Raw genomic sequence first — 27024 nt, 5'->3', positions numbered from 1 at the left:
CTAGGCCCTCTCCCCACGGATGCGGCGGGCCAGCTGGATGTCTTTGGGCATGATGGTGACCCTCTTAGCGTGGATGGCGCACAGATTTGTGTCCTCAAACAGCCCCACCAGATAAGCCTCGCTGGCCTCCTGCAGGGCCATGACGGCCGAGCTCTGGAAGCGGAGATCGGTCTTGAAGTCCTGGGCGATTTCTCTTACCAGGCGCTGGAAGGGAAGCTTACGGATCAGCAGCTCCGTGGACTTCTGGTACCGGCGGATCTCACGGAGAGCGACTGTGCCTGGCCGGTAGCGGTGAGGCTTCTTCACTCCGCCGGTGGCGGGAGCGCTCTTCCTGGCGGCCTTAGTGGCCAGCTGCTTGCGGGGAGCTTTCCCTCCGGTGGATTTACGGGCGGTCTGCTTAGTTCTGGCCATAGCTCAGTATAGAGAAGAACAGATGTGATGAGGAGCAGCGCAGAGAGCAGGAGATTTATACTCTGCTGCTCGTTTTCCCGCTTCATGCAGAGCACCCCATTGGATATTTCATAAAATAACACAAGCTGCCAATAGGATGCGATGTCCGCGACCAATCATTGCTCACAGGAGGCGGAGCCTGAGGGCCAGTAATCCCGCCCTACAGATGCGGGTGGGGTCTCCGCAGCTCCCCCTTGTGGGTAGTGTATGTATCAGAGCAGCGGGTGTTACAGGAGCCGCCGATGTGCCTGTATTTGTATTTTCCCGCAGAGCTGTACAGCGCCGCTCCCTCCTCCTACTCATCCTAACGCGGGTTTCTAGGTTCCCGGGGCCAAAATCTGATGATGGTGACTCTAGTACATGTGACTTGTAGGCTCCAATCTGCGCTCACAAGGGAGCAGCGACAGAAGAGCTCATTACACGAGCATCACTCCCGCTGCTGTGACCTGCAGGACGCGGCCGGGTGTGATCAGCTGCACACGTGATATGGCGGGAATACAGCGCCAGAGCCGGGGAATAATAACCCTCATTATAGTGACACCAGTGTGCGGGATCCTGTAGATGGCGACACTGTGCGGAAGAATGAAAATACAATGTCCGCTCCTGATCACAGCTCTGCCGGGACAAGGTGTTGGCTCTGAAAAGAGCCTTTGTGAGGGAGTATCAGGGCGGCTGCAGCTTATTTCTTAGCCGCGGGCTTCTTGGCTTTCGCCGCTTTCTTAGCCGGACTCTTGGCAGCTTTGGGTTTTGCCGCCTTCTTAGCCGGGCTCTTTGCCGCCTTCTTGGGTTTCGGAGCGGCCTTCTTCTTGGGGCTCTTTGCCGCCTTCTTGGCAGCTGCGGGCTTCTTGGCTGCGGCCTTCTTAGGAGATTTGGCCGCTTTCTTGGCTGCAGCGGGTTTCTTGGCCGCAGCTGCTGGCTTCTTCTTGGCCACCTTGTCCTTGGTCTCCTGCTTCTTGTTCAGCTTGAAGGATCCGGAGGCGCCGCTGCCCTTCACCTGGAGCAGGACGCCTTTGGTGACCAGACTCTTGACGCCCAGCTTCACCCGGCTGTTGTTCTTCTCTACATCGTAGCCTCGGGCAGTCAGGACCTTCTTCACGGCGGCCAGAGAGACCCCACTGCGCTCCTTAGAGGCGGACACGGCATTGACAATCAGCTCGGAGACGCTGGGACCGGAGGATTTCTTGCTTTTCTTGGCGGCCCCGGATTTCTTCGGCTGCTTCTTAGATTTGGCGGCCGGTTCGGCGGCAGGAGGAGCGGCGGCTGGTGCGGTCTCTGCCATCGTGTGATGCGGAAATAAAACACAAAAAAAATCTGTGATGAAAACACTGAGGCCGGAGCTGGAGGCGTCTGTTCTATATACAGTCTTACTGCGCACTGATTGGCTGCTGAGCTGCACCGTCCTGACCTTCTATTGGCTGACACTGAACACAGGCCCCGCCTTCTCCCGACCGTACCAGAGTGAAGCTCCGCTCTCCCCTTGTGCTTCCCTGCCCGGGATAAAAGCCCTTTATCGGCTACAGCCGGACGGGTGAGCGCGCTTTCTCCAGCACTTCCCATCCTCCAACATCTCCACTGAGCGTTTGTAGCCGTCACTACCAGAGAAGTCGGGAAACAGCGGAGAGAAGGTCCCGGGATCATCGCCGCCGTCCTCCCGATCTGCTCATCACTAAGGTGTCCGAGAAAATAAAACTGCTGCGGGAGCTCGTCCTCCTATTCCGGGTCCTTGTTACCACCACGGGGATCTTCACTACAATTTATATCGTACAGGCTGCAGATTATACTATGTGCGACCGACCTGGAGCTGCTGAGAGCCCAGAAGGGTAACACAGGGATGGCCTCCGCTGCCTGCACCTCCCTGAGCTGGAATATAAATCTATCCCGTGTGTGCAGCGTATTGGGGTAACCAGGTCTCCACATTAGTAGATCATGCCCATAGGTAGATGAGTGCAATCTCCTGCAGAATATTGTGTCTTATCCTCTGTGAAGCTTTTATCTCTGAGGCCTGTACTGGTGGGAAGAGCTGTGATGAGGCGATGACTTCACAATGTGACTCACTCCATCATCTAAAAGCAGAAAAATCCCTGTGTAATCACGGAAATATTAATCACGCATCTGAAACAAACTGCTGTGAAAATGGTGAAATACTGAGGAAGTAGCAGAGACACAAAATGCATAACACACACAGCACAGCTGTATATACTGCACAATCAGCAGCCTTATGTGTCCATAATAATAATAGAGCAGTGTATAGAGCATATACAGCAGTGTGTGCATGATATACAGCAGTGTGTGCATGATATACAGCAGTGTGTGCATGATATACAGCAGTGTGTGCATGATATACAGCAGTGTGTGCATGATATACAGCATTCTGCGCAGTGTGTTCAGGCTACACGGTAATGTATACACTATATACAGCAGTGCATACATGACATACAGCAGTGTGTACAGTACTGTATACACAGCACTGTGTTGAAGATATTCAGCAGTATACAATATATATCTGGAAAAAAAAATTGTTACTCATTTGTTGTGTCATGTGTTCTACACTTTATACAGATTGTTATTTTACAGTTATGCATGGTGATCCTTGTTGTATGACATTCTTTCCTTGCTTTTCTTTCTGAATTAGTCTTTCCGCCATAAGAGAGCCCATATTATGGGGTAGTGCCCTCCCTCTCTTTACATTAGAAGTTCAAGAAGGATAGAGCAAAACTAGGCCCGTGCTGAACCCCAAAAAAAGCAAAAGAGCTTTTCTAAAGTTAAAAACCAAAGAAAATCTATGAGTATGTAGTTTTGTTTCTAAAACTGTATTTATTTCCGTTTTATTTAAATTCAGTGTATACAGCAGTGTGTATGATATATACAGTCGTCTGCACAGCGGGCGCAGCCTGTGATATCTGGGAGTGTCATAGGCTGTGCCCGCTGCATCTCATTGGTGTCTTCACTAAACAAGAGGCTTTAGATCCATCCAATGGTGAGAAGGGAGGGCGGGGCAGCACCCGATAAAAGCGAATGAGGAACCAGCACTGACATCACACAAGAATTGTGTTTTCTTTGGCCTGTTGGAGAGAAGATCAGAGCGATGTCTGGACGCGGCAAACAAGGAGGGAAGGCCCGCGCTAAGGCCAAGACCCGCTCATCCCGGGCAGGACTGCAGTTCCCGGTTGGTCGTGTGCACAGGCTTCTCCGCAAGGGCAATTACGCCGAGAGAGTGGGCGCCGGCGCTCCGGTCTACCTGGCCGCTGTGCTCGAGTATCTGACCGCTGAGATCCTGGAATTGGCCGGCAATGCTGCCCGGGACAACAAGAAGACCCGCATCATCCCCCGGCACCTGCAGCTGGCCGTGCGCAATGACGAGGAGCTGAACAGGCTGCTGGGTGGGGTGACCATTGCCCAGGGAGGCGTCCTGCCCAACATCCAGGCCGTGCTGCTGCCCAAGAAGACCGAGAGCGGCAAGAAGAGCAAGTGACCCCGCATCATCCACAACACAAAGGCTCTTCTAAGAGCCACCACATTTTCCTCATCAGAGCTGGGGCTGCCGATATCGGCCGATGTCAGCACTTCTCCCCGTGTTTAACAGAAGCACCAGGCGGTGTATAGATTCCTGTACGATCCGCACTCCTGTGCTGCGTTTCTTATAGAGCAGATATTCAGGGTATTATTATTATAGCGCCATTTATTCTATGGTGCTTTACAAGTGAAAGAGGGTATACGTACAACAGTCATTAACAGTACAAAACAGACTGGTACAGGAGGAGAGAGGACCCTGCCCGCGAGGGCTCAGTCTACAGGGAATGGGTGAGGACAGAGCTGGTTGCCCAGTGGTGTACTGGACTGAGGGCTATTGTAGGTTGTAGGCTTGTTGGAAGAGGTGGGTCTTGAGGTTCCTCTTGAAGATTTCCACAGTAGGGGAGAGTCTGATGTGCTGAGGTAGAGCGTTCCAGAGTATGGGGGATACACGGGAGAAATCTTGTACAAGATTGTGGGAAGTGGAGATGACAGGAGCAGAGGAGGAGATCTTGTGAGGATCTGAGGTTGCGTGCAGGTCGGTACCGGGAGACTAGGGAGGAGACAGGTTGTGCATGGCTTTGTATGTCATGGTTAATGTTTTGAGTCGTTGGGTGATGGGAAGCCAGTGAAGGGATTGGCAGAGTGGCAAGGCTGGGGAGTAGCGAGGGGAGAGGTGGATTAAGCGGGCCGCAGAGTTTAGGATAGATTGGAGGGGTGCAAGAGTGTTGGGAGGCCAGAGAGAGCAGGAGGTTGCAGTAGTCAAGGCGGGAGATGATGAGGGCATGCACTAGTGTTTTTGCTGATGAAATGAATGGGCTGATCTGCTCCAGAGCTGACATGTGGAGATGGGGCAGCGGTTGCTTTACTGGTCTCACAATTCTATAGTGTATACGACGCAATATATACAGGGGATGGAGGGTCTTGTTCCTCCGAGGGCGGAAATTTGTCTTTGCTGTGAGTAGATAGACCAGGTTTTCACATAACACTTAATGCGGCTACTAACCAGCAATTTCCTGCCACAAATTTCCCCACTAAAAGGGTCACAATCATGCGACACTAGATCTGTGGGTAAAGTGTAGATGTGCCCCATCACCTTGAATATTCCACGAGGATGTGGGGGTAAAGTCGCTGCATGTGTGAGAACACAGGTGGAGCGGTATCGGCCAGTAAGGTGTTAATCCGGGAAGAAGACACTTGTACTGGATTGCATTCCCCGGAGCACAGGAGATCGGTAGTCAGCTCACCCCACAGCAGCAGGACAAACTGTAAAGAGGAGCACGTGTAACAGAAAAGGGACAGAAGAAACCGTCACCACTGAGCGGGAATTTCAAATTCTTTGTAGCTCCGCCTATATACACGTCATGTCATTAAGAGCACTCATCCGTTTAACCCTTTGGTGTCACCGGTTTCAGTTTTCTGTCTCTCCCCCTCCCCCCCAATCGCTGCTCTCCGTCCATCTGATTATAACCTGCGCCTCTGCATATAGGGGAGATTGTTGTGAGGATTCAGGTCTGGGGCAGCTCTACAATACTCCGGATACAGCGCAGTCCTGTCCTCCAGACCTGCTGCCCCCGCACACGGTGATCGCGCTGGATGGAGGATGAGCCGCCATTATTATTCTGAAGGGTTATCATTAATCTTCGGTGGCCGCCATCGATCCGTGACAATAGTGTCCAAGACGCGGTGATTACACGGAGTCTAAAAACCCGGTACAGTGCGTCCATCTATCCAGCTGCCTCATACAGCGTTATTCCCGGTGAATATTCGCTGCACCCGATCACCCACACGGGTCTGATCCTAAAAATATCATTAAAGCAGCATCAACACATTCATCTCACAGCAGAACTTTGTGATCAGTGAGAGCGAACAACATTCACCAGGGCACAGGAGATCCTCCCTCCGCTCACCCCACAGCAGCAGGACATTGTAGCCTTTCAGGTAGATGTGGGTGGCTCTGAAAAGAGCCTTTGGGTTGTCAGGACAGAATAGAGCAGAATTAACCTCCGAAGCCGTAGAGAGTGCGGCCCTGGCGCTTCAGCGCGTACACCACGTCCATGGCGGTGACGGTCTTCCTCTTGGCGTGCTCGGTGTAGGTGACGGCGTCACGGATCACATTCTCCAGGAAAACTTTCAGGACTCCGCGAGTCTCTTCGTAGATGAGGCCGGAGATGCGCTTGACGCCTCCTCTGCGGGCGAGACGGCGGATGGCGGGCTTGGTGATGCCCTGGATGTTATCACGGAGCACCTTCCTGTGCCGCTTGGCGCCGCCTTTCCCGAGACCTTTCCCTCCTTTACCGCGACCAGACATCTTCAGAGAAGTGATAAACAGAACAAGTGATTAATAGCCACCGACTCCTCTTTTATGTAGAGGATGGTCGGACCAGAAGGTGAACTGAGGATTTGACGCGTGTCCGGGGCGTGTTTTACAGACTGAGAACTCCGCCCTTTCCTCTGCTGATTGGCTGAATATGGAACTGTTAGGGAGTTTGAATTTACCGCCCTTTGTGCTTCTGCAGTTCTTTTGACTCTAGATATCCAGCTGGCCCGCCGCATCCGTGGGGAGAGGGCTTAGATCTGTCCTGCACCCGAGTACAACACAAAGGCTCTTCTCAGAGCCACCACATCCTCCTCATCAGAGCTGGTGCCGCTTATATCCGCCATTATGTTCCGTACTAGTGTCTGCACCAGACGGTTTATATAGCAATGTCGGTATCTACATCCATCCTCCATTACTGCGGAGCTGGAAGTCAATGCGGGAAATAATCGGATTGATTTTGCTCCATATGCCTGAGATCAGACACGTGCGGGCAGTGAGTGATACAGTAAATTTCACCCATTAATGTAAGATTCTAGGTGACCGCCCGTGTGCGCAGGTACATAGCGGACTAGATCTGTCCTGATCACCTCAATATCAGTCTTATCATCACCAAGATCACTTTGAAGAGCTGATTCCTCACATGCTCCTGTTATTTTGCTCTGAGTTGTTTTGTTCTAAGTATCCGGGGCTCTGGAGAGATGATCTGTCCACACACGGCCACTGAGGGGTTATATGAAGGAGGAACCACATGTATCGGGCCCTTGCCCATGTTTCGGGGGTCATCCGTCGGGCGGATTATTACCGGGCCCTCTCCTCTCATACAGGCAGCAGGCTGTTCTCTGGTGTTCGGGGCAGTTTCCGCACCTTACAGAAAGATCACGTGACCGTAACTGGAATCCCACCCAATGTCTGGACTGGCGGCGGCTCTCCGGGCCCGAGCTTCTATATCTAATGATAAAACCGGAGAAACAAGTGGGGTATCATGCAAAACAATGACATATCTCTTTGGCTACAAAAATCCTATAAAATATAAATATTTTAAAAAAAGAGGAGAAAATGACAGATGCAATGCACGTCTGGCAAAACCCCCTACAGATCACTGCTGACAAAGTCATAACAATTGTACTCACAACCATAAAGTAATTCCATGAAATAATAATTATTGACATATAAAGTGCTACAATGCAGGAGGAATTTGATTTCTTCTTTTTTTTTTTTTTTGCAAAAATAAACCGGGATTACATCCCAAACCAAAGTAGAGTCTAAATCAATGCAGGGATAAAGTGCCAGCAGTGCAAGGGTCTGGATCTGGTGACAAAACTCCTACAAACCTATATAATTACATGAATGGTATATAGGCAAGTACTACACTGCTAACAAAGGCATAATTGTAGTCACAAACATGCAGTCATTCCATCAAATAATAAGAATTGATTGACATGTAAAGTGCTTCAATACAGGAGGAATGTTTTTGCAAAAAAACAGGGATTATATAAAACAAAATAGAATGAATAGAATAGACCCCCCTCACTTCTGGTCTGATGAAGCCTGCTCTGTGACAAAATGCGGTTACCTCTCCTGGGGGGGCTCCAGACCCTTGCACTGCTGACACTTTATCCCTGCATTGATTTACATTGTATTCTGGTATGTTATCCCTTTTTTTGCTAAAAAAAATTCCTCCAGCATGGTAGCACTTTATATCTCATTACTTATTATTTGATGGAATGGCTACAAGCAGTGGCGTAACTAGAGTTGGATGGGCCCCGGTGCAAAGTTTAGACCTGGGCCCCCCCTCCACATACACAGACACTTGGGGTAAGGCATACCTCCCAACTTTTAAAGAAGGAAAAGAAGGAGAAAGTTTGCGGCGCAAATTTTTAGGCCACGCCCCCTAACCACACCCATTTCACAGTCACGCCCATATCCACTCCCCATCCACACCCATTCAGCATGGACACGCAGGCAGCCGGCGGGCCTCCAGCATGGACACGCAGGCAGCCGGCGGGCCTCCAGCATGGACACGCAGGCAGCCGGCGGGCCTCCAGCATGGACACGCAGGCAGCCGGCGGGCCTCCAGCATGGACACGCAGGCAGCCGGCGGGCCTCCAGCATGGACACGCAGGCAGCCGGCGGGCCTCCAGCATGGACACGCAGGCAGCCGGCGGGCCTCCAGCATGGAAACGCAGGGAGCCACAGTGAGGTGGCCGGTCGCCTTCACAGACAGGTGGCAGGGGGGCGCCCGCACAGACAGGCGGCAGGGGGGCGCCCGCACAGACAGGCGGCAGGGGGGCGCCCGCACAGACAGGCGGCCGGGGGGCGCCCGCACAGACAGGCGGCCGGGGGGCGCCCGCACAGACAGGCGGCCGGGGGGCGCCCGCACAGACAGGCGGCCGGGGGGCGCCTGCACAGACAGGCGGCCGGCCGACCGCACAGACAGCCGGCCGGCCGACCGCACAGAGAGGCTCCGGCCGGGGGTGAGGGGGGGGGAGGGAGGGAAATCAGCGCTGGGGAGATTTTACTGTACCAGCAGCAGCACAGGCAGCGCTCCTCTCTGTTATGCCACGTCTACTGGGATGGTAGGAGGGAAAAGCAGGGAGGCGGAGAGAGAGTGGGTGGGCGGAGCCCGGGAGCCGGCCGTCCCGATCGTGGCAACGGGACAAACAACGTAAAGCGTGAAAGTCCCGCTGTATCCGGGACGGTTGGGAGGTATGGGGTAAGGGATAATGACACTGACACTCGGGGTACAGGATAATGACGCTGACACTTGGCTCTCACCCACAGCACCCTGAAATCCCTCTATCAGCACCCAGCTTTCCTATGTTCTGATATTTATCTTGTCCTCAGCACCCAGCTTTCCCATATCAGAGCATGAGAAAGCTGGGTGCTGAGAGATGTATATCAGAACATGGGAAAGCTGGGTGCTGAGAGATGTATATCAGAACATGGGAAAGCTGGGTGCTGAGAGATGTATATCAGAGCATGAGAAAGCTGGGTGCTGAGAGATGTATATCAGAACATGGGAAAGCTGGGTGCTGAGAGATGTATATCAGAACATGGGAAAGCTGGGTGCTGAGAGATGTATATCAGAGCATGAGAAAGCTGGGTGCTGAGAGATGTATATCAGAACATGGGAAAGCTGGGTGCTGAGAGATGTATATCAGAACATGGGAAAGCTGGGTGCTGAGAGATGTATAGCAGAGCATGGGAAAGCTGGGTGCTGAGAGATGTATAGCAGAGCATGGGAAAGTTGGCTGCTGAGGGAAAGAGCCTTTTTCCCTCAGCACAAAACATTTCCATCCCATACTTGTATCTTTGTCCCCCCTGTATAAAGTTCTCAAAATACTATAACAGCCCCCACATAGCCTTCCAAATAATTGTATAAAGGGTCTCACATAACCCTTCATATATTAGAATGCAGATACATAGCCCTCCATATATTATAATGCACCCCCATAATCCTCCATGTATAAAGTAGCCCTTCAATTATAATGCATTTCCCATAGTTCTCCATGTATTAAAATTCACCCCATAGTTCTCCATATATTATACTGCACCACATAGTCCTCCATGTTTTATAATGCACTTCCATAGTCCATGTATAAGGTAGCCTCCATAGTCCTCCATATATTATAATGCAGCCCCCATAGTCCTATATGTATTATAACACAACCCCATAAAACTTCAGATGGTATTATGCAGCCCCATACTCCTCCATGTATAATTCACCCCTATATTCCATGTATAAGGTGTCCCTTCATTTTGTATTATACAGCCCCCCCCCCCGACCTCCATTTTAATGCAGCCCTATAGACCTCCAGTATAATGCAGCCTCATAGACCTCTATGTATATTACACCTCTATATTCAATGTATAAGGTGTCCTTCATGTTTATTATGCAGCCTCACCAGGCCTCCATATATAATAATGCAGCCAACCTCTCCAGGCCTCCATGTATAATATAGCAGCCAGCCTCCCCAGGCCTCCATGTATAATAATGCAGCCAGCCTCCCCAGGCCTCCATGTATAATAATGCAGCCAGCCTCCCCAGGCCTCCATGTATAATAATGCAGCCAGCCTCCCCAGGCCTCCATGTATAATAATGCAGCCAGCCTCCCCAGACCTCCATGTATAATAATGCAGCCAGCCTCCCCAGGCCTCATGTATAATAATGCAGCCAGCCTCCCCAGGCCTCCATGTTTAATAATGCAGCCAGCCTCCCCAGGCCTCCATGTATAATAATGCAGCCAGCCTCCCCAGGCCTCCATGTATAATAATGCAGCCAGCCTCCCCAGACCTCCATGTATAATAATGCAGCCAGCCTCCCCAGACCTCCATGTATAATAATGCAGCCAGCCTCCCCAGGCCTCCATGTATAATAATGCAGCCAGCCTCCCCAGGCCTCCATGTATAATAATGCAGCCAGCCTCCCCAGGCCTCATGTATAATAATGCAGCCAGCCTCCCCAGGCCTCCATGTATAATAATGCAGCCAGCCTCCCCAGGCCTCCATGTATAATAATGCAGCCAGCCTCCCCAGGCCTCCATGTATAATAATGCAGCCAGCCTCCCCAGGCCTCCTGCATGATACTGTACATGGAGGCCTGGGGTGGGGAGGCTGCATGATACTGTACATGGAGGCCTGGGGTGGGGAGGCTGCATGATACTGTACATGGAGGCCTGGGGTGGGGAGGCTGCATGATACTGTACATGGAGGCCTGGGGTGGGGAGGCTGCATGATACTGTACATGGAGGCTCCATGTACAGTATCATGCAGCCTCCCCACCCCAGGCCTCCATGTACAGTATCATACAGCCTTCCCACCCCAGGCCTCCATGTACAGTATCATGCAGCCTCCCCACGTCAGGCCTCTGACCACCGTGTACTCACTTTATATATATAAAAAAAAAAAAAACAAGTACTCACCGATCTTCTCCTTCCACTGCTGCTCTGTCCTGACGTCTCCTTGTTCCACTGCTGCTGTACTCCCTGCTCTCCTCCTTCCACTGCTGCTCGTCCTCCTCTCTCTCCCGGTGCTCCGGTCGGCGTCCTCCCTCCCTGCGCTCTGTGCACTCAGCACAGCAGTCGCACAGGAGTGACGTCACCGCGCAGGCACAGGGGGAGTATGATGATGCAGAGCGGCGCTGGCCGCTCTATGCTTCATTATTACTGTGCGCGGTGACGGGGGAGGGGGGCCCCGGTGCCGCCGCTGACATCGGGCAGGAGGGCCCGGTGTCGGGGGCGGCAGCGGGTCATATAGTGGGCGCGTGCACTGTGACAGATCAGCGCAGCTTCTCTCTCACTGAGAGGAGCTGGCTGCTGATCTGTCGGGTCCCCGCGGGCCCCAAACTGCCCGGGCCCGGTCGCGATGGCGACCGCTGCGACCGCGGTCGTTACGCCCCTGGCTACAAGGTTGTGAATACAATTGTTATGACTTTGGCAGCAGGGTGGTACTTACCCATATGTAATTACACAGGCCTGTAGTGGGTTTTTTTCCTGCCAGAAGTCTATTGCATCTGTCATCTTTTCCTCTTTTTTATATACAATATTTGTATCTCATGTGGTTTTTGTACCCAAATAAATATGTGTCATTGTTTTGCAGGATACCGCACTTGTTTCTCCACTTTTTCCCCCCAATCATTTATTAGTGGTTTTGCAAACACCCCATGGGTAACCAAACAGGTCTCCCTGAGGTCTCTCTATTTACTCGATCTTTTTACTAGTATTTACTTGGATAATATCTGAAGGATTTAGCTTTTTCTAAGCTTCTATTGCTATGGACCTTTTGCTGCGGAAATTTCTTGAGAAATGTTTGAAATCTTTCTGCAGACATTTCCCAGCAAAACCTATGGGAAAAAAAAATAGCTGTGCGCACGCTGCGTTTTTTTCTAAAGCAAATTCTTTCTGCAGAATTTCTTGAGAACATTTCTTGATAAAATGTGCATGTCGTTTCTTTTCCGCAGGGACCTCCGGTATTTCACTCCATTCACTGTAATGTAATCGCAAAATACCGCAGGTAGCAAATGATGTGCGGTATACCCTCGGTATAGCCACAATTTACCTGCGGTAATGCTCATCACTGCCTGCGTTTTGCAGGGAAGTGATGTCATTATGACAGGAAGAGGAAGCAGAGCAGAGTAAACACACATCACACTCCCTGGACGCCGCACAGAAGCACTTCCGTGTGACCTCCAGGTGCCCGTGCAGTCTGTGTCCCCCTCCAACCCTGCGGCTGCCTGCCCTGCAGTGTCAGTGTCAGTGTCTGCCCGCAGTGTCAGCAGCTTCTCACGCTGCAGTGCGTGCAGCCGCTGGGATGACGAGTGCTGCTGTCAGGAGGTTAGATGAGATCATTACCTGCTGTGACGATCTCCTGCCTCCTGACGTCAGCGCGGTCACTGCCGTCTATGCCCATCTCACGGGCGGCCTGAGACTGTCACTAGCGGTGACGTCACGGGCTCTCGCGATACTGCTGAGAACGTGGAGGGCATAGAAGTCAGTGACAGCGCTGACATCAGGAGAGCAGGAGATCGTCACAGCAGGTAATGCTCTCATCTAACCTCCTGACAGCAGCGCTCGGCATCTCCTGCAGTGACCTGGGCTGACCTATTGATGTTCGCTCAGGTCACGGCATTACTCTCCCAGCCAATGGGGAACATTCTGTTCTTTATTGACTGGGACAGTGACTATGGTATGGATCGCCGTGGGAGGCCCTTATTGGATTACGCCGGACCTGGAATTGATTGTTCTTTTCAATAAATTGGTGAAAGAGGGAATGTTTTGGGGAGTGTTTTTTCAAATAAAACTTTTTTGTTGTCTATTTTTTTTTTCTTACTGACTGGGTTGGTGATATCAGGTATCTGATAGACGCCTGACACCACAAACCCCAGGGCTTGATGCCAGGTGACATTATACATCTGAAGAAAAAACAAAAAGCCAGCACTAAATGTGCACTTCAGCACTAAAAATTCCAAACTGTACTTATTATAAAATATTTTGAGATTTTTGGCAAAAAATTGCAATTTCTTGAGCTACCCCGCCACGTCACGGCAAATCTCATTTGGGGCAGTCCTACACTAAAATATTTTTATAAAATGTGCCATACGGCCTCACATATGAATAGTAGAACTGCTCTTAGCAGCACTCACCTGGTCTATTTCAATCCCGTACCCATGACTGAGTCATTCCCGTGGGCGGGACAGGTCCAAGCAAATGCTGCATGAAGTAAATAGCCTGTGGACAGGGCCTGATGACTGAATGTGAACAGTCACCAACCGCCAAAATCTAGACAGATGAAATACATCCCAAATTGGGTATATATATATATATATATATATATATATATATATATGTGCAAAGGGTGTGGTGTAAATAAGTGTACAAAATTGTAAAAACAAAAACTGCGTCTAAAAATAAAATGTGAGTGTAATTCAATAATGTGTCAGAAAAACAGAATATAGTTGTGTGATGTATATTATTGAAAATAATATATAAATAAAGTGAAAAACAGAAACAGAGTCAAGAAATATCTTCCCCGCCAGAAGAGCCGCATCATGAACAGATTTATCTCATTCGGCCGTGGAGCAGGGCTGTGACATGAAGAACAATTAATCTTCTACTCACTGAGCAAAGAGTTCATAAGATCTCGGAGCATGAACAGAACAACGGTATTATATATTACATCCTAGTATTATATTACATTATAGTATACTAGGCCAATATACACGGGATTGGCTCCATAAAAATATATAAAGCATGCAAAAAAATAGATATGATACATATATGAGGTATTGGTCGATATTTTGGCTAAAAAACACAACCTTGCAACCCACGTCAAGGGTCCTCATTGCTTTGTAAGTTACTTTGCTAAAATTAAAAGCAAAAGCCACCAAATAAGGAATTAAAATTCCCCAAAATGTCATAAGTGCAATATAACAAAAAAAAAGGAGCAGCAGAATTTGCCTGCCTGGGTCACAGAAAATGCTGCACTAAAGATGGAAGCAAAATACTGATGAGACCACCACTCACAACCTCCCGATTCATGGAGGGGGTGACTGCTCAGTATTAGATAAGGCTTGTATAGGGCGCTGGTCACACACATGAAGAACCCAGCGCCTGTATACAAATAAATATAACATGAAAAAGAATATATAATTTCTGTGGCATTGGTTGATATTTTTGCCAAAATACACAAAGCTCGCAACCCACGTCAAGGGTCCTCATGTCTTGCGAGTCCCTACCCTAAAATTAACAGCAAAGCTACAGGAAAAGAAACTAAAATTCACCAAAATTTCCAATTTAATATACAAGAGCAACAGCATTAATCTGCCCAGATCACAGACTAATACCCTGACATGGGACCTGACAGGATAATACTTTTGCTCTATATTATATTATTTGGAACTTATACATTTTTTGGGATTTTAGTTTGTTTCTGTAGCTTTACTTTCAATTTCTCCCTCTTTAACTAAACCTTTTTTCCCCTGAATGTTGGGATGTGTCTGAGGCCGTCGGACCCAGGAACAGGTTAATAGCCTTAAGGTTGAAAGACACAAGTTCAGCCTAAAAGCTAATGTGTTGATCCAGAGGAAGGCGAAAACCCCATGAGGCAAATGACAATTGCCCCATATTAGGGGAAAAAAATCCTTCCCGACTCCACATACGGCAATCAGACTAGTTCCCTGGATCAACGTCCCATAATCTAGTGCCAATAACCTGCAAATAGTCAAGAAAGGCGCACAGGCCTCCATGACCGTTGTTACGGTTGCTGCGAGCACTGGAGACTATGTCCAGATTTCTTGCTACTGCACATGTGCGAGCGCTGGAGACTAAGTCCAGATTTCTTGCTACTGCACATGTGCGAGCGCTGGAGACTAAGTCCAGATTTCTTGCTACTGCACATGTGCGAGCGCTGGAGACTAAGTCCAGATTTCTTGCTACTGCACATGTGCGAGCGCCGGAGACTAAGTCCAATCTTGGAGCCATTGCACATGTGCGGGTGACATCATCGCTGACACGAGGTCACATGTCTCTGACACCTTCTATGCCGATTGGTCGCTGGTCATGTGCTTGTGACGTCTTGCTCGGTGATAGGCCAGCATGACGTCACTCCTGTCGTTCTGGCAGCGGATTGGCTCTGGTGTCCTCCATCTTGGATGAGGCACAGAGTCTATATAAGACCCTGACACACGCCGCATGGTGCTCAGTCCTCTTGGTTCATGCATATGAGTAGACGCTCTGTGCGCGTTCCTCTAGGCATTCCTCTGTCTATGCTAGGTGAGCTCTACAGGCAGGGTAGCGTTCTTATACCTTACAGCTTCGGCTGCTGTCCGTATCCTTACCTCTTAGGGGAGCGGACATAGGCAGGTGCCTGAGGCACATGGTCTGGCTGGGCCTTGTGATTCTACTCGTAGGTGGACGTTGCCGCTAGGGTAACGTTCCTTATACTGCGTCTGGCAGTTGTTCGTATCCTCGCACACTAGGGGAGCGAACAGAGGTAGGAGCTTTGTGCGGCTTACGCTGCTGTTCGTCTCTTTTGCACCACTAGAAGAGCGGACCTAGGCAGGTGCCATATCTAGTGGTTCGTGTCCTCGCACACTAGTGGAGCGAACGCAGGTAGGAGCTTTGTGCGGCTTACGCTGCTGTTCGTCTCTTTTGCACCACTAGAAGAGCGGACCTAGGCAGGTGCCATATCTAGTGGTTCGTGTCCTCGCACACTAGTGGAGCGAACGCAGGTAGGAGCTTTGTGCGGCTTACGCTGCTGTTCGTCTCTTTTGCACCACTAGAAGAGCGGACCTAGGTAGGTGCCATTTCGCACACATTGCCTTTGTCTCTGTGATTATTAACAGAGATCATTCCACACACCCTACAAGTAAGGGAGGAATTGCTTTACTTACTTATTATATCCTTCTGTGAGTTAACAGAGGTTTTGCACTCTGCCATAGTCTGCAGCAAAGTCTTTGCACGGTGGACCCTGACTGTCTGATACTCCTTTCGGTTATTATCAGACAGCCCCCCGTAACAACCGTAAGATAATGTGGGGGAGAGATCCATCATCTCATCGCTCACACTGTAAAAATGTCCTTTACACAAAGGGAATTAGGAGCTTAATACTAGAGCGGTTGAATTAACCCTAATGGAAATAAGCTACTAATGCTTTTTCCCAAAATGTTAAAATCTGTCTAAGGCCATCAGCTCATAAGGCTTCCTCAGACAGACTTCACACAAGCCACTCCATTCTGTAGGTTCAATAGGAAACCTGACCGTCACCATTACACCCCTTAACAGGGAAAAAGCCTTACCACAGGCCCAGGGTTGCTTCTACAGAGTAGCTGCTGGCCGGAGGAGCGAGCTTGAGGCTAGTGAGGCCAAAACAACCCTAACTGAAATAAACCCCAACTATCAATACTAACACAAATCTGTACAAATTAACAACTTATAACCGTAATTATAATTAGTTTCTTCTTTCGTGGTCTCTTGGACACAACCCTGACCAGAACTCGACATCTCCATATACGATACACTTTATGAGGCTGCCGATTTTAGGTCAGGGGGACCAGCACCAGAAAAGGGTTGTAAAACTGTCTGAAATCCTGAAAACGTCCCGCACACCTTACATGTGATCACTTTTCACCTTTTTACACCAGCTCTTTCATCTTTTTAAATAAAAAGTGAGCAGAGCTTAGTATAATAAAGGGCACAAAAGTGGTGTAAAATATCCCTGACAGATCTTACTCCAGGGGGCGCGTCATGAAGGTCGGAGCAGAAAAGCCCCAGCCTTGATAAATTGCCCAGCAAAGGTTTACATGACATTAGCGGATAACGAGCAGTGATACGGTCACCAGGTTCTCACGATGCTCCCGGTCCTGCGTTGTGGGGCGTTCCTATCCTGGTTACTACCCAAAAAGGCAGTAAAGGTGCAGGGCTCCACGGTGTATAATCCAGGGGCTCCACGGTGTATAATCCAAGGGCTCCATGGTGTATAATCCAGGGACTCCACGGTGTATAATCCAGGGACTCCATCCAAGGGCTCCATGGTGTATAATCCAAGGGCTCCACGGTGTATAATCCAGGGGCTCCACGGTGAATAATCCAGGGACTCCACGGTTTCTGTTCCAAGGGCTCCTCTTTCTTCTTTCTTGCTTGCGTAGCTCGGTCCATCGTCCTGTTCCTTTATGAAGTATAATGGCTGTTTGGCTCTCAGGAGCGGATTTTTAGATCCTTTGATCACTGTGACATCACAAAGTGATGACCTAGGTAAATGAGTGTCGACCCTTTATGTACCGTAGTCATCGGGGTGATCAGCTATAATTTGCATATTCCATGATGTCATAAACCTATGATGTCACCACAGTGAGAACAGACATGAACGCTCCATTCTGATCCCGGCCGTCATCATCATCTGAAAACAGCGAAGCACAGATGTCTCAGTTTTCACGTCTAGTTACAAAGCAGAGGACTTAGTTCTATAAAAGGCAAATGTGCGATCGATGCCGCCCCCAATTCACAGCTCTGGAGCCGCAGATCGGCCACCGAGGATTTTGGGGAAACTGAGTGACAGATGATGACATGAATAAAAACTATGAATATTTAGAAACCCGGGAGAGACCCCTGGAGATGTGATGGCGGCCCTGTTTGGTGTCATACAGCCTGAGACAAAAAACTATGTACAATAAATATATAAAAGACCCCAATAACCTTTATTATGGGGATCACAGGACACAGGGGGCAGGGGCTCACAGCAACAACCCATCTGATGATTTTGTTCTGTTCTCATGTTTTGCACAAAAAATCAACTCTCTTATCCCGTTATATACAAACACTAATTGCAGAACATCACTCCTCAGCCCATCCTGCAGAACATCACTCCTCAGCCCATCCTGCAGAACATCACTCCTCAGCCCATCCTGCAGAACATCACTCCTCAGCCCATTCTGCAGAACATCACTCCTCAGCCCATCCTGCAGAACATCACTCCTCAGCCCATACTGCAGTACATCACTCCTCAGCCCATCCTGCAGAACATCACTCCTCAGCCCATCCTGCACAACATCACTCCTCTGTCCATCCTGCAGTACATCACTCCTCAGCCCATCCTGCAGAACACCACTCCTCAGCCCATCCTACAGTACATCACTCCTCAGCCCATCCTGCAGAACATCACTCCTCAACTCATCCTGCAGTACATCACTCCTCAGCCCATCCTGAAGTACATCACTGCTCAGCCCCATCCTGCAGAACATCACTCCTCAGCCCCATCCTGCAGAACATCACTCCTCAGTCCATCCTGCAGAACATCACTCCTCATCCCCATCCTGCAGTATATCACTCCTCAGCTCTGCAGCACATCACTCCTCAGCCCTGCAGCACTGAGGTCCCGGGTTCAAATTCCACCAAGGACGACATCTGAAAGTAGTCAGTACGTTCTCCCCGTGTTTGCGTGTGTTTCCTCCGGGTTCTCCAGTTTTGTCTCAAACTCCAAAGACTAATAGGGAATGTAGATTGTGAGCCCCGATGGGGACAGCGACGATCACGTCTGTAAATCGCTGTGGAATTAATGGCGCTATATAAGTGAGTAAAATAAATAAATATCATCGCCATCTTCATGCCGCCCTATGGCTGTAGCCTGAAGGTGCGGTGAATACCAGGCCCTGATCCACCGGACGGCACACAGATGACGTCCCTCATCATCAGCAGTCATGGAGAGACGTCCGCTCTCAGCTCCACCTCCCGGTATGACGGATGACGTTACCTGCTCAGGTAGATCCATGTGTCAGAGCCGGCGTGCTGGGGAATGACACCGCTCCACCATCACAACGCCGTGAATCACAACATTACAGACCCATTAGTAATTCCACATTACCTGGAAATGTCGAGAAGACGAGTGGTAAAACCGCAGATTTATATCCTGGATCTCCGGCTGATTGTACCGCAACAAAGTGCCTCTTAAAGGGGAAGCACACATGCATATTTAGGCATTCCTATGTATATAACCTACAAAAATGGCAACAAGCCAGCGCTCTGTAATGTCCAGGACCATGAAACTGATTCCATCTAAATCCATGAGACCTTTTTTTGTGCCCCATTGGAGTCCATAGGTTTCTATGGGAGCGATATTTCGGCTCTATAAATCACAGATGCAGTATACAGTGCGTACGTGAGACCAAACCTTAAGTGAGTATTCATATGAGATAATCACAATGTGTAACCCTTAGTTCACGGCATATGATTACAGCTCAGTGCGGCACTGTGTGCTCACTGCCATGATTACATTACTTAAAGGGGACATTTTCCATCTTCATAAATGGATATTGTTGGATAGAGCATGTAAAAACAAGCACTTTTGCAATTTACTGCTTGTTAAAATTTTCAACCGTTGAGATATTAACACTTTTCTTTTGTTTACCGCTGGTCACCTTGGAGACCGACCACCGCTGCCAGACAAGAAAACATGCTCAGTGCTTACAATCGCTTTTCTGATGAGCTTGTAAGAAAGGTTTTTGAGACTGGCGAGTATTGCTGGAGCCTGGCGAGTATTGCTGGAGCCTGCATGCCTTAGGAGCAATGCTTAAAAGTGAGAAACCAGTGGTGGTCGGTCTCCTAGGCAACAAGCTGTAAACAACAGAAAAGTGTTAAGCTGCAAATATTAACAACCAGTAAATTTCAAAAGTGTTTGTTTTTACAAGCTCTATCCAGTAAGTATCCATCTATGAAGATGGGAATAACCCTTTAATGAATGAAGCACCATGTTTTATTAGACGCCTGTCATCTCCAGGATTATTCCTCTGCACTTATGTTACTCATACACCTTTAATTGCCTCCTATTAAGCCTCATTGTCTAGGTCATTGGTGCAAAGTAAACTGGAAACCTAGAGAAGGCGTCATACTCTGATCATTTATATGGAGTCTGCAGAATATTGCAGGAATGCTAAAAATGTGAGGTCTTATGGCCCAGTGCTGGGGTGGGGGAAGGCAGGAGGCGCAGGGTGACCAGGACCATAGGGCTCCCCTTTATTAGGCAATAAATCCTGGTGGGAGGACAAACTGGGATGAGTGGTGCAAATGTGAAGCCCCGGGGACGCTGTGTCGGTGCATTACCTTCAGGGACTCCACGTAGATGGATCTGTCTGGTCACAGGTAGGAAACCTTCTTTGTAGTTTGTCGTGACGCCACTCTCAGATTTGCGGTCAGTGGGGACCGCCACTGCAGGTTAAGGGATGCCTGGGGCTGATGGTGAGTGCAGCCAGTTGTAGTAGCCTCCTGAGAGTGAGGCAAGCCCCAGGGCCCTGTGTAGATGTGTAGAACTACAAGGCGCAGAATGACTCAACACAGGCAGGATGTCTTTCAGGGTTTTTACTCACAGTTGATGGCAGGGTGAGCGACCCGGGCGTAGCTGGGATGAACCAAGTGGGAACCAGGTGTCCTTCAGGCTGACTTGTGAGGGTGACTACTAACTCGCCTTCCTTAGCCCTTGGTGGTTTGGGGTAACCCCGACTTTGAGTCCCTATGGGGGTCACCCAGGGAAGATGCTGCAGCCTCTCTCCCCTTCGTTTGCCGTTTGCTTGTCGCCTGGACCAGGCCACTCCAGCTGCTTGCCTCCTGTGACCTATGGGCCCTAACTGTGGCTACGTGGCTGCGGCTTTTGTGGTGTTGTGGCGTGGGCTTTGAGAGCCCCACACCGGCAGGTTTAGCAAAAGAAAGCTGGATCTATCTCCGCTTCGGGATCTGCCGCCCGTTTGGGCCTGGTACTCTCTAGCAGTCTCCTTACTTCCCACTCCGTTGCCCTCTCTCTAGCTGAAGATGGATTTCGGGTAGCACTCCTAGTTGACCGTTCTCCCCCGTCGGTAGCCACTGCGCGGACGCTGTCAGGCTACAGCAGCCCACGGGATCTGCTCCTCACTCGAGCTCCCTGGACTCTGCACTGAACCGGCTCACATCTGGGACCTTCACTGCTGCTCCTGTCTGAGCTTCACTTTCCTGCTCCTCACTCCTCCACACTCTGCTGCAGACTCTAGACTGTTTACTCCTCCTTCTCTTTTCCCTTTTGTGCCTGCCTACGCCACCTAGCAACCAGATTCTCTTACCACACCCCTTGAGAGGAGATGGAGGCTTTTGGCCCCCTCCACTATTCCAGTGAAGGTCAAGGCTTTTCCCCCTTCTGGGATCCCCAGGGGTCCTCTCATGGGTACATGTGTGAGACCTGATCACTATGCGCCTGTGTTCCACACCCCGGTCAGCCTTCTGGATTACCTGTATTGTACTGTCCCCAGCATGGGTGCAGTACTCAGTGGTGCCTGACCAGGTCAGGGGCGCCACACAAACCTACCCTGGAAAAGGCAAAAAAGGATGCCCCCTACCTCTCCCCCAGTGCACACGCCCCGTCCCTGGACATGAAGGTCAAGCTGCAATGCAAGGGTTAAAAAAGAGAAGCCTCAAACCATGATGTAATGGCCCATATTTAATATACATCATAGGGGGCGTTAGAAAGATTATATAGACCATGAGCAGGTATTGCCCACCTGACTATTGCAAAACTACAACTGTCAGCATGGTCTGAGCTGCTGGGAGCTGTAGTTCTGCAGCAACTATGGGGCCAAAGGCTTTCAGGTCTTGCTGGGAGTTGTAGTTTTGGTATCCAGAGGCTATTAGCACATAATGGGAGTTGTAGTTTTGCAAAGCGATAGGATCAGAGGCAGTCAGGGCTTGCTGGGAGTTGTAGTTTTGCAACAGCTCTCGGGCCAAAATCTGTCAGGTATTGCTTGGAAGTTGCAGTTTTTCTATCCAGAGGCTATTTGTGCATTGTGGGAGTGGTAGTTTTGCAAAGTGAAAGGGTCAGAGGCTGTCAGGGCTTGCTGGGAGTTGTAGTTTTCCTAGTCAGAAGCTATTTGTGCATAGTGGGAGTTGCAGAGGCATTTAGGATTGCTGGGAGTTGTAGTTTTGCAACAGCTTTGTTCAACATGTTGCATACAACCGCACTATAATGCTCTGCTCTCATCTGCTATATAGTAACAGAAACTTGGAATTCAACCTAATGTCTCGCTCGTGACACGGCAGACACAGGGGCGCCCAACAGACCCTACTGACATGTAATCAATCACAGTAAACACCATTTTATTTTAAGAACAGTGAATATAATGAAATCTGCAACTGAGGTCCCCACAATGTGAACAGAATCTATAGCTGAGCTGAGGGACTCTGCTGCCACCTGCTGGTAACTAATAAGACCGCACCATGGGAAATAAGGGACACAGCCCGGCTGCAAACAAATCCATCCTGATAAAACACGACAATAACAGACAAGGAGGCGGAAGGTTTTTTCACCAGGACGTGCTCTTCTGTGTTTGTCCTCTCCTCAAATACACAGATAAGAGCAAAAATGACGTCCGACAAAAACACGACGACTCCGTCTGCGTCATTACTGACAATGGCCCCGAGCAGGGGCAGCATAATCCTATTTTTTTGTACAAGGGCCACATTGTCTTAGCTGCAGCATCTCCAGACTTGTCCTGTCATGGCTGCAGCATCTTCAGACTTGTTCTGTCATGGCTGCAGCATCTCCGCACTTGTCCTGTCATGGCTGCAGCATCTCCGCACTTGTCTCCAATAGATGCAGCATCTCCGGACTTGTCTCCCATGGCTGCAGTATCTCCGGACTTGTCCTGTCATGGCTGCAGCATCTCCGCACTTGTCCTGTCATGGCTGCAGCATCTCCGCACTTGTCTCCAATAGATGCAGCATCTCCGGACTTGTCTCCCATGGCTGCAGCATCTCCGGACTTGTCTCCCATGGCTGCAGCATCTCCGGACTTGTCTCCCATGGCTGCAGCATCTCCGGACTTGTCTCCCATGGATGCAGCATCCCCAGACTTGTCCTGTCATGGCTGCAGCATCTCCAGACTTGTCCTGTCATGGCTGCAGCACCTCCAGACTTGTCCTGTCATGGCTGCAGCATCTCCAGACTTGTCCTGTCATGGCTGAAGCTTCTCCAGACTTGTCTCCCATGGCTGCAGCATCTCCGGACTTGTCCTGTCATGGCTGCAGCAATTCCAGACTTGTCCTGTCATGGCTGCAGCATCTCCGGACTTGTCTCCCATGGATGCAGCATCCCCAGACTTGTCCTGTCATGGCTGCAGCATCTCCAGACTTGTCCTGTCATGGCTGCAGCACCTCCAGACTTCTCTCCCATGGCTGCAGCATCTCCAGACTTTTCTCCCATGGATGCAGCATCCCGAGACTTGTCCTGTCATGGCTGCAGCATCTCCAGACTTCTCCTGTCATGGCTGCAGCATCTCAAGACTTGTCTCCCATGGCTGCTGCACCTCCAGACTTCTCTCCCTTGGCTGCAGCACCTCCAGACTTCTCTCCCATGGATGCAGCATCTCAGGACTTGTTCTGTCATGGCTACAGCACCTCCAGACTTGTCCTGTCATGGCTGCAGCATCTCCGTACTTGTCCTGTCATGGCTGCAGCATCTCCGGACTTGGCCAGTCGTGGCTGCATCATCTCCAGACTTTTACTCCCATGGATGCAGCATCTCAGGACTTGTCCTGTCATGGCTACAGCATATCCAGACTTGTCCTGTCATGGGTGAAGCATCTCCAGACTTGTCCTGCCATGGCTGCAGCAACTCCAGACTTGTCCTGTCATGGCTGCAGCAACTCCAGACTTGTCCTGTCATGGCTGCAGCATCTCCAGACTCGTCTCCCATGGCTGTAGCACCTCCAGACTTCTCTTCCATGGCTTCAGCATATCCAGACTTTTCCTCTCATGGCTGTAGCATCTCCAGACTTGTCTCCAATGGATTCAGCATCTCCAGACTTGTCTCCCATGGATTCTGCATCTCCGGACTTGTCCTGTCATGGCTGCAGCATCTCTGAACTTGTCCTGTCATGGCTGCAGCATCTCCGGACTTGTCCTGTCATGGCTGCAGCATCTCTGAACTTGTCCTGTCATGGCTGCAGCATCTCCGGACTTGTCCTGTCATGGCTGCAGCATCTCCGGACTTGTCCTGTCATGGCTGCAGCATCTTCGGACTTGTCTCCTGTTTTAGTAGTTCTGTTCTCCGGTCTATGTCATGTCACTCAGTCCCGGTCACCATTTTTAATGATCAGCTGATAACTAATCGCAGCCTTCAGACTATTGGATCTCCTCCTACATCACCGCACACATCCCGACATTACCGCCTACATCACCACACACATCACACCATTACCGTCTACATCATCATCGCACACATCCCGACATTACCGCCTACATCACCGCACACATCACACCATTACCGTCTACATCATCATCGCACACATCCCGACATTACCGCCTACATCACCGCACACATTACACCATTACCGTCTACATCATCATCGCACACATCCCGACATTACCGCCTGCATCACCGCACACATCCCGACATTACCGCCTACATCATCATCGCACACATCCTGACATTACCACCTACATCACCGCACAAATCCCGACACTACAGCCCTCATCATCCCTGCACACATCCCGACACTACCGCCTGAATCACCGCGTGTTACCGAGAACAAAGAGCAGAAACTCTCAGCCATAGGGCGGGAATTTCAAATTTAACGTTCAGCCAATCAGCAGTCAGTAAGGCCCTGGCTCCGCCCATAGACGATTAGTTAACCAGTTACTGCCCGCGATGTTCACAGTTTTCTAGTACCCCCATATAGTACTGTTATCTCCATATGCTACATACCTCCATAAATCTCAAAATGGTTGTGTATACTGACATTGCCGTATAACCCCATAGCTCTGTATAATGCAGTATACTTCTAATCTAGGACTGTGAACCGCAATATTACGCAATACATCTGTATAAAAAGTACTTAACTACAACCATAACACTATATACCGCGTTATTGTGCTGTATAGCCAGTCTCTCCAGTATCAGGCTCTGCTGTAGACAATGTGGTGGCTCTTAGAAGAGCCTTTGTGGTGTGGAGGATGGGAGCAGCGGTGGTGATCACTTGGCGCTGGTGTACTTGGTGACGGCCTTGGTGCCCTCGGACACGGCGTGCTTGGCCAGCTCTCCCGGCAGCAGCAGGCGCACGGCGGTCTGGATCTCCCGGGAGGTGATGGTGTGGCGCTTGTTGTAATGAGCCAGGCGGGAGGCTTCCCCTGAGATGCGCTCGAAAATGTCACCGACGAAGCAGTTCATGATGCCCATGGCCTTGGAGGAGATGCCGGTGTCGGGGTGCACCTGCTTCAGCACCTTGTACACGTAGATGGCATAGCTCTCCTTCCGGCTCTTCCTCCGCTTCTTGCCGTCCTTCTTCTGAGTCTTGGTCACGGCTTTCTTGGAGCCCTTCTTGGCGGCTGGGGCGGACTTGGCGGGATCAGGCATGATGAGAACAGAAAGCCCTCGTCACAAGAGAAGAGATTAGTGATCCTGCTCCTCCCAGAGCGGCCGTATTTATAGACCGGCCATGCAAATGAGCACTGATGCCACATCGCTGTTCTATTGGGTGAAAAAGGCATGTGACTAGTAGAAACGTCATGATCACCGCCCCTGCAGCTCATTGGTGGATCCACAAGTCTCATTTCCATGGCTGACTTTCGATTCAGTCAATGACAGGTGAGGAGGGCGGAGCAGCCGCTTATAAAACACTCCGGAGCCGCACACGCGTCACATTACAGTTCTTTATCTGCTGATCTTTGAAAACGCAGCGATGTCTGGACGCGGCAAACAAGGAGGGAAGGCCCGCGCTAAGGCCAAGACCCGCTCATCCCGGGCAGGACTGCAGTTCCCGGTCGGTCGCGTGCACAGGCTTCTCCGCTAGGGCAATTACGCCGAGAGAGTGGGCGCCGGCGCTCCGGTCTACCTGGCCGCTGTGCTCGAGTATCTGACCGCTGAGATCCTGGAATTGGCCAGCAATGCTGCCCGGGACAACAAGAAGACCCGCATCATCCCCCGGCACCTGCAGCTGGCTGTGCGCAATGACGAGGAGCTGAACAGGCTGCTGGGTGGGGTGACCATTGCCCAGGGAGGCGTCCTGCCCAACATCCAGGCCGTGCTGCTGCCCAAGAAGACCGAGAGTAGCAAGAAGAGCAAGTGACGCCGCTGATCCGCATCATCCACAACACAAAGGCTCTTCTAAGAGCCACCACATCCTCCTCATCAGAGCTGGTGCCGCTGATATCGGCCGATGTCTGAACTTATCGGATTGTCTGATAGAACAGGAGCACCAGGCGGTGTATAGATATATGTACTTCCCGCACTCCTGTGCTGCGTTTCCTACAGAGCAGATATTCAGGGCGTGAAATGAATGGGCTGATCTGCTCCAGAGCTGACATCATGTGGTGATGGAGCAGCGGTTGCTTTTCAGTTGGCACAATTCTATAGTGTATACAGCAGCGCTCAGTATATACAGGGGAGGGAGGGTCTTGTGCTGAGGACAGAGATTGTCTTTGCCGTGGAGTGGAGACGCCGGGTTTTCATATAACTTAGTGCGGCTACCTAGAAGCAATCTTACAGAAGTCGCAAACTTCCCCGCTAAATAGGGTCACAGTCATGCGCAGCCGGAACTATGGATACAGGTAGATCTGCCCGATCACCTCGTATGTTCTAGCAGGATGTGGGCGCTGCAGGGGTTTGGGGGGTACAATAATACTCGTTCTTCTCACAGTCGCCATATGTCAGGGCAACGGGTACTATTGTAGAGCGGGATCGGCCGATACTTGGCCAGTAATGAGTTAAATACGGGAAGGAGACACTTGTACTGGATTATAC

At 50.3% G+C, this 27024-nt stretch overlaps 3 protein-coding genes and 1 pseudogene across 3 annotated transcripts; 2 read left to right on the top strand and 2 right to left on the bottom strand.

Moving 5' to 3' along the window:
• LOC142246333 (histone H3) lies at positions 1-411 on the bottom strand. The gene has a single exon (XM_075319368.1). It carries the CDS (start codon positions 409-411, stop codon positions 1-3), a length of 411 nt encoding a protein of 136 aa, XP_075175483.1.
• A 583-nt stretch (positions 412-994) lies between these two features.
• Positions 995-1729, bottom strand: LOC142246331 (histone H1.5-like). Its single transcript, XM_075319367.1, has one exon. The coding sequence runs from the start codon at positions 1727-1729 to the stop codon at positions 1130-1132; it is 600 nt and encodes a 199-aa protein (XP_075175482.1). The 3' UTR covers positions 995-1129.
• A 1806-nt stretch (positions 1730-3535) lies between these two features.
• LOC142246330 (histone H2A type 1-like) lies at positions 3536-3922 on the top strand. Its single transcript, XM_075319366.1, has one exon. It carries the CDS (start codon positions 3536-3538, stop codon positions 3920-3922), a length of 387 nt encoding a protein of 128 aa, XP_075175481.1.
• Positions 3923-25963: 22041 nt separating this feature from the next.
• Positions 25964-26350, top strand: LOC142246329 (histone H2A type 1-like; annotated as a pseudogene).
• Positions 26351-27024: the final 674 nt, after the last annotated feature.

The sequence above is a fragment of the Anomaloglossus baeobatrachus genome, chromosome 7 (assembly GCF_048569485.1).
Source record: "Anomaloglossus baeobatrachus isolate aAnoBae1 chromosome 7, aAnoBae1.hap1, whole genome shotgun sequence".
NCBI lineage: Eukaryota > Metazoa > Chordata > Amphibia > Anura > Aromobatidae > Anomaloglossus > Anomaloglossus baeobatrachus.
The sequence above is the reverse complement of the archived record's forward strand: the minus strand, read 5'-3'. Positions and strand labels throughout refer to the sequence as shown.

Excerpts from the sequence above, each read along its gene's own strand:
- LOC142246330 (XM_075319366.1), top strand. The coding sequence starts at position 3,536 with ATGTCTGGACGCGGCAAACAAGGAGGGAAGGCCCGCGCTAAGGCCAAG.
- LOC142246331 (XM_075319367.1), bottom strand. The coding sequence starts at position 1,729 with ATGGCAGAGACCGCACCAGCCGCCGCTCCTCCTGCCGCCGAACCGGCC.
- LOC142246333 (XM_075319368.1), bottom strand. The coding sequence starts at position 411 with ATGGCCAGAACTAAGCAGACCGCCCGTAAATCCACCGGAGGGAAAGCT.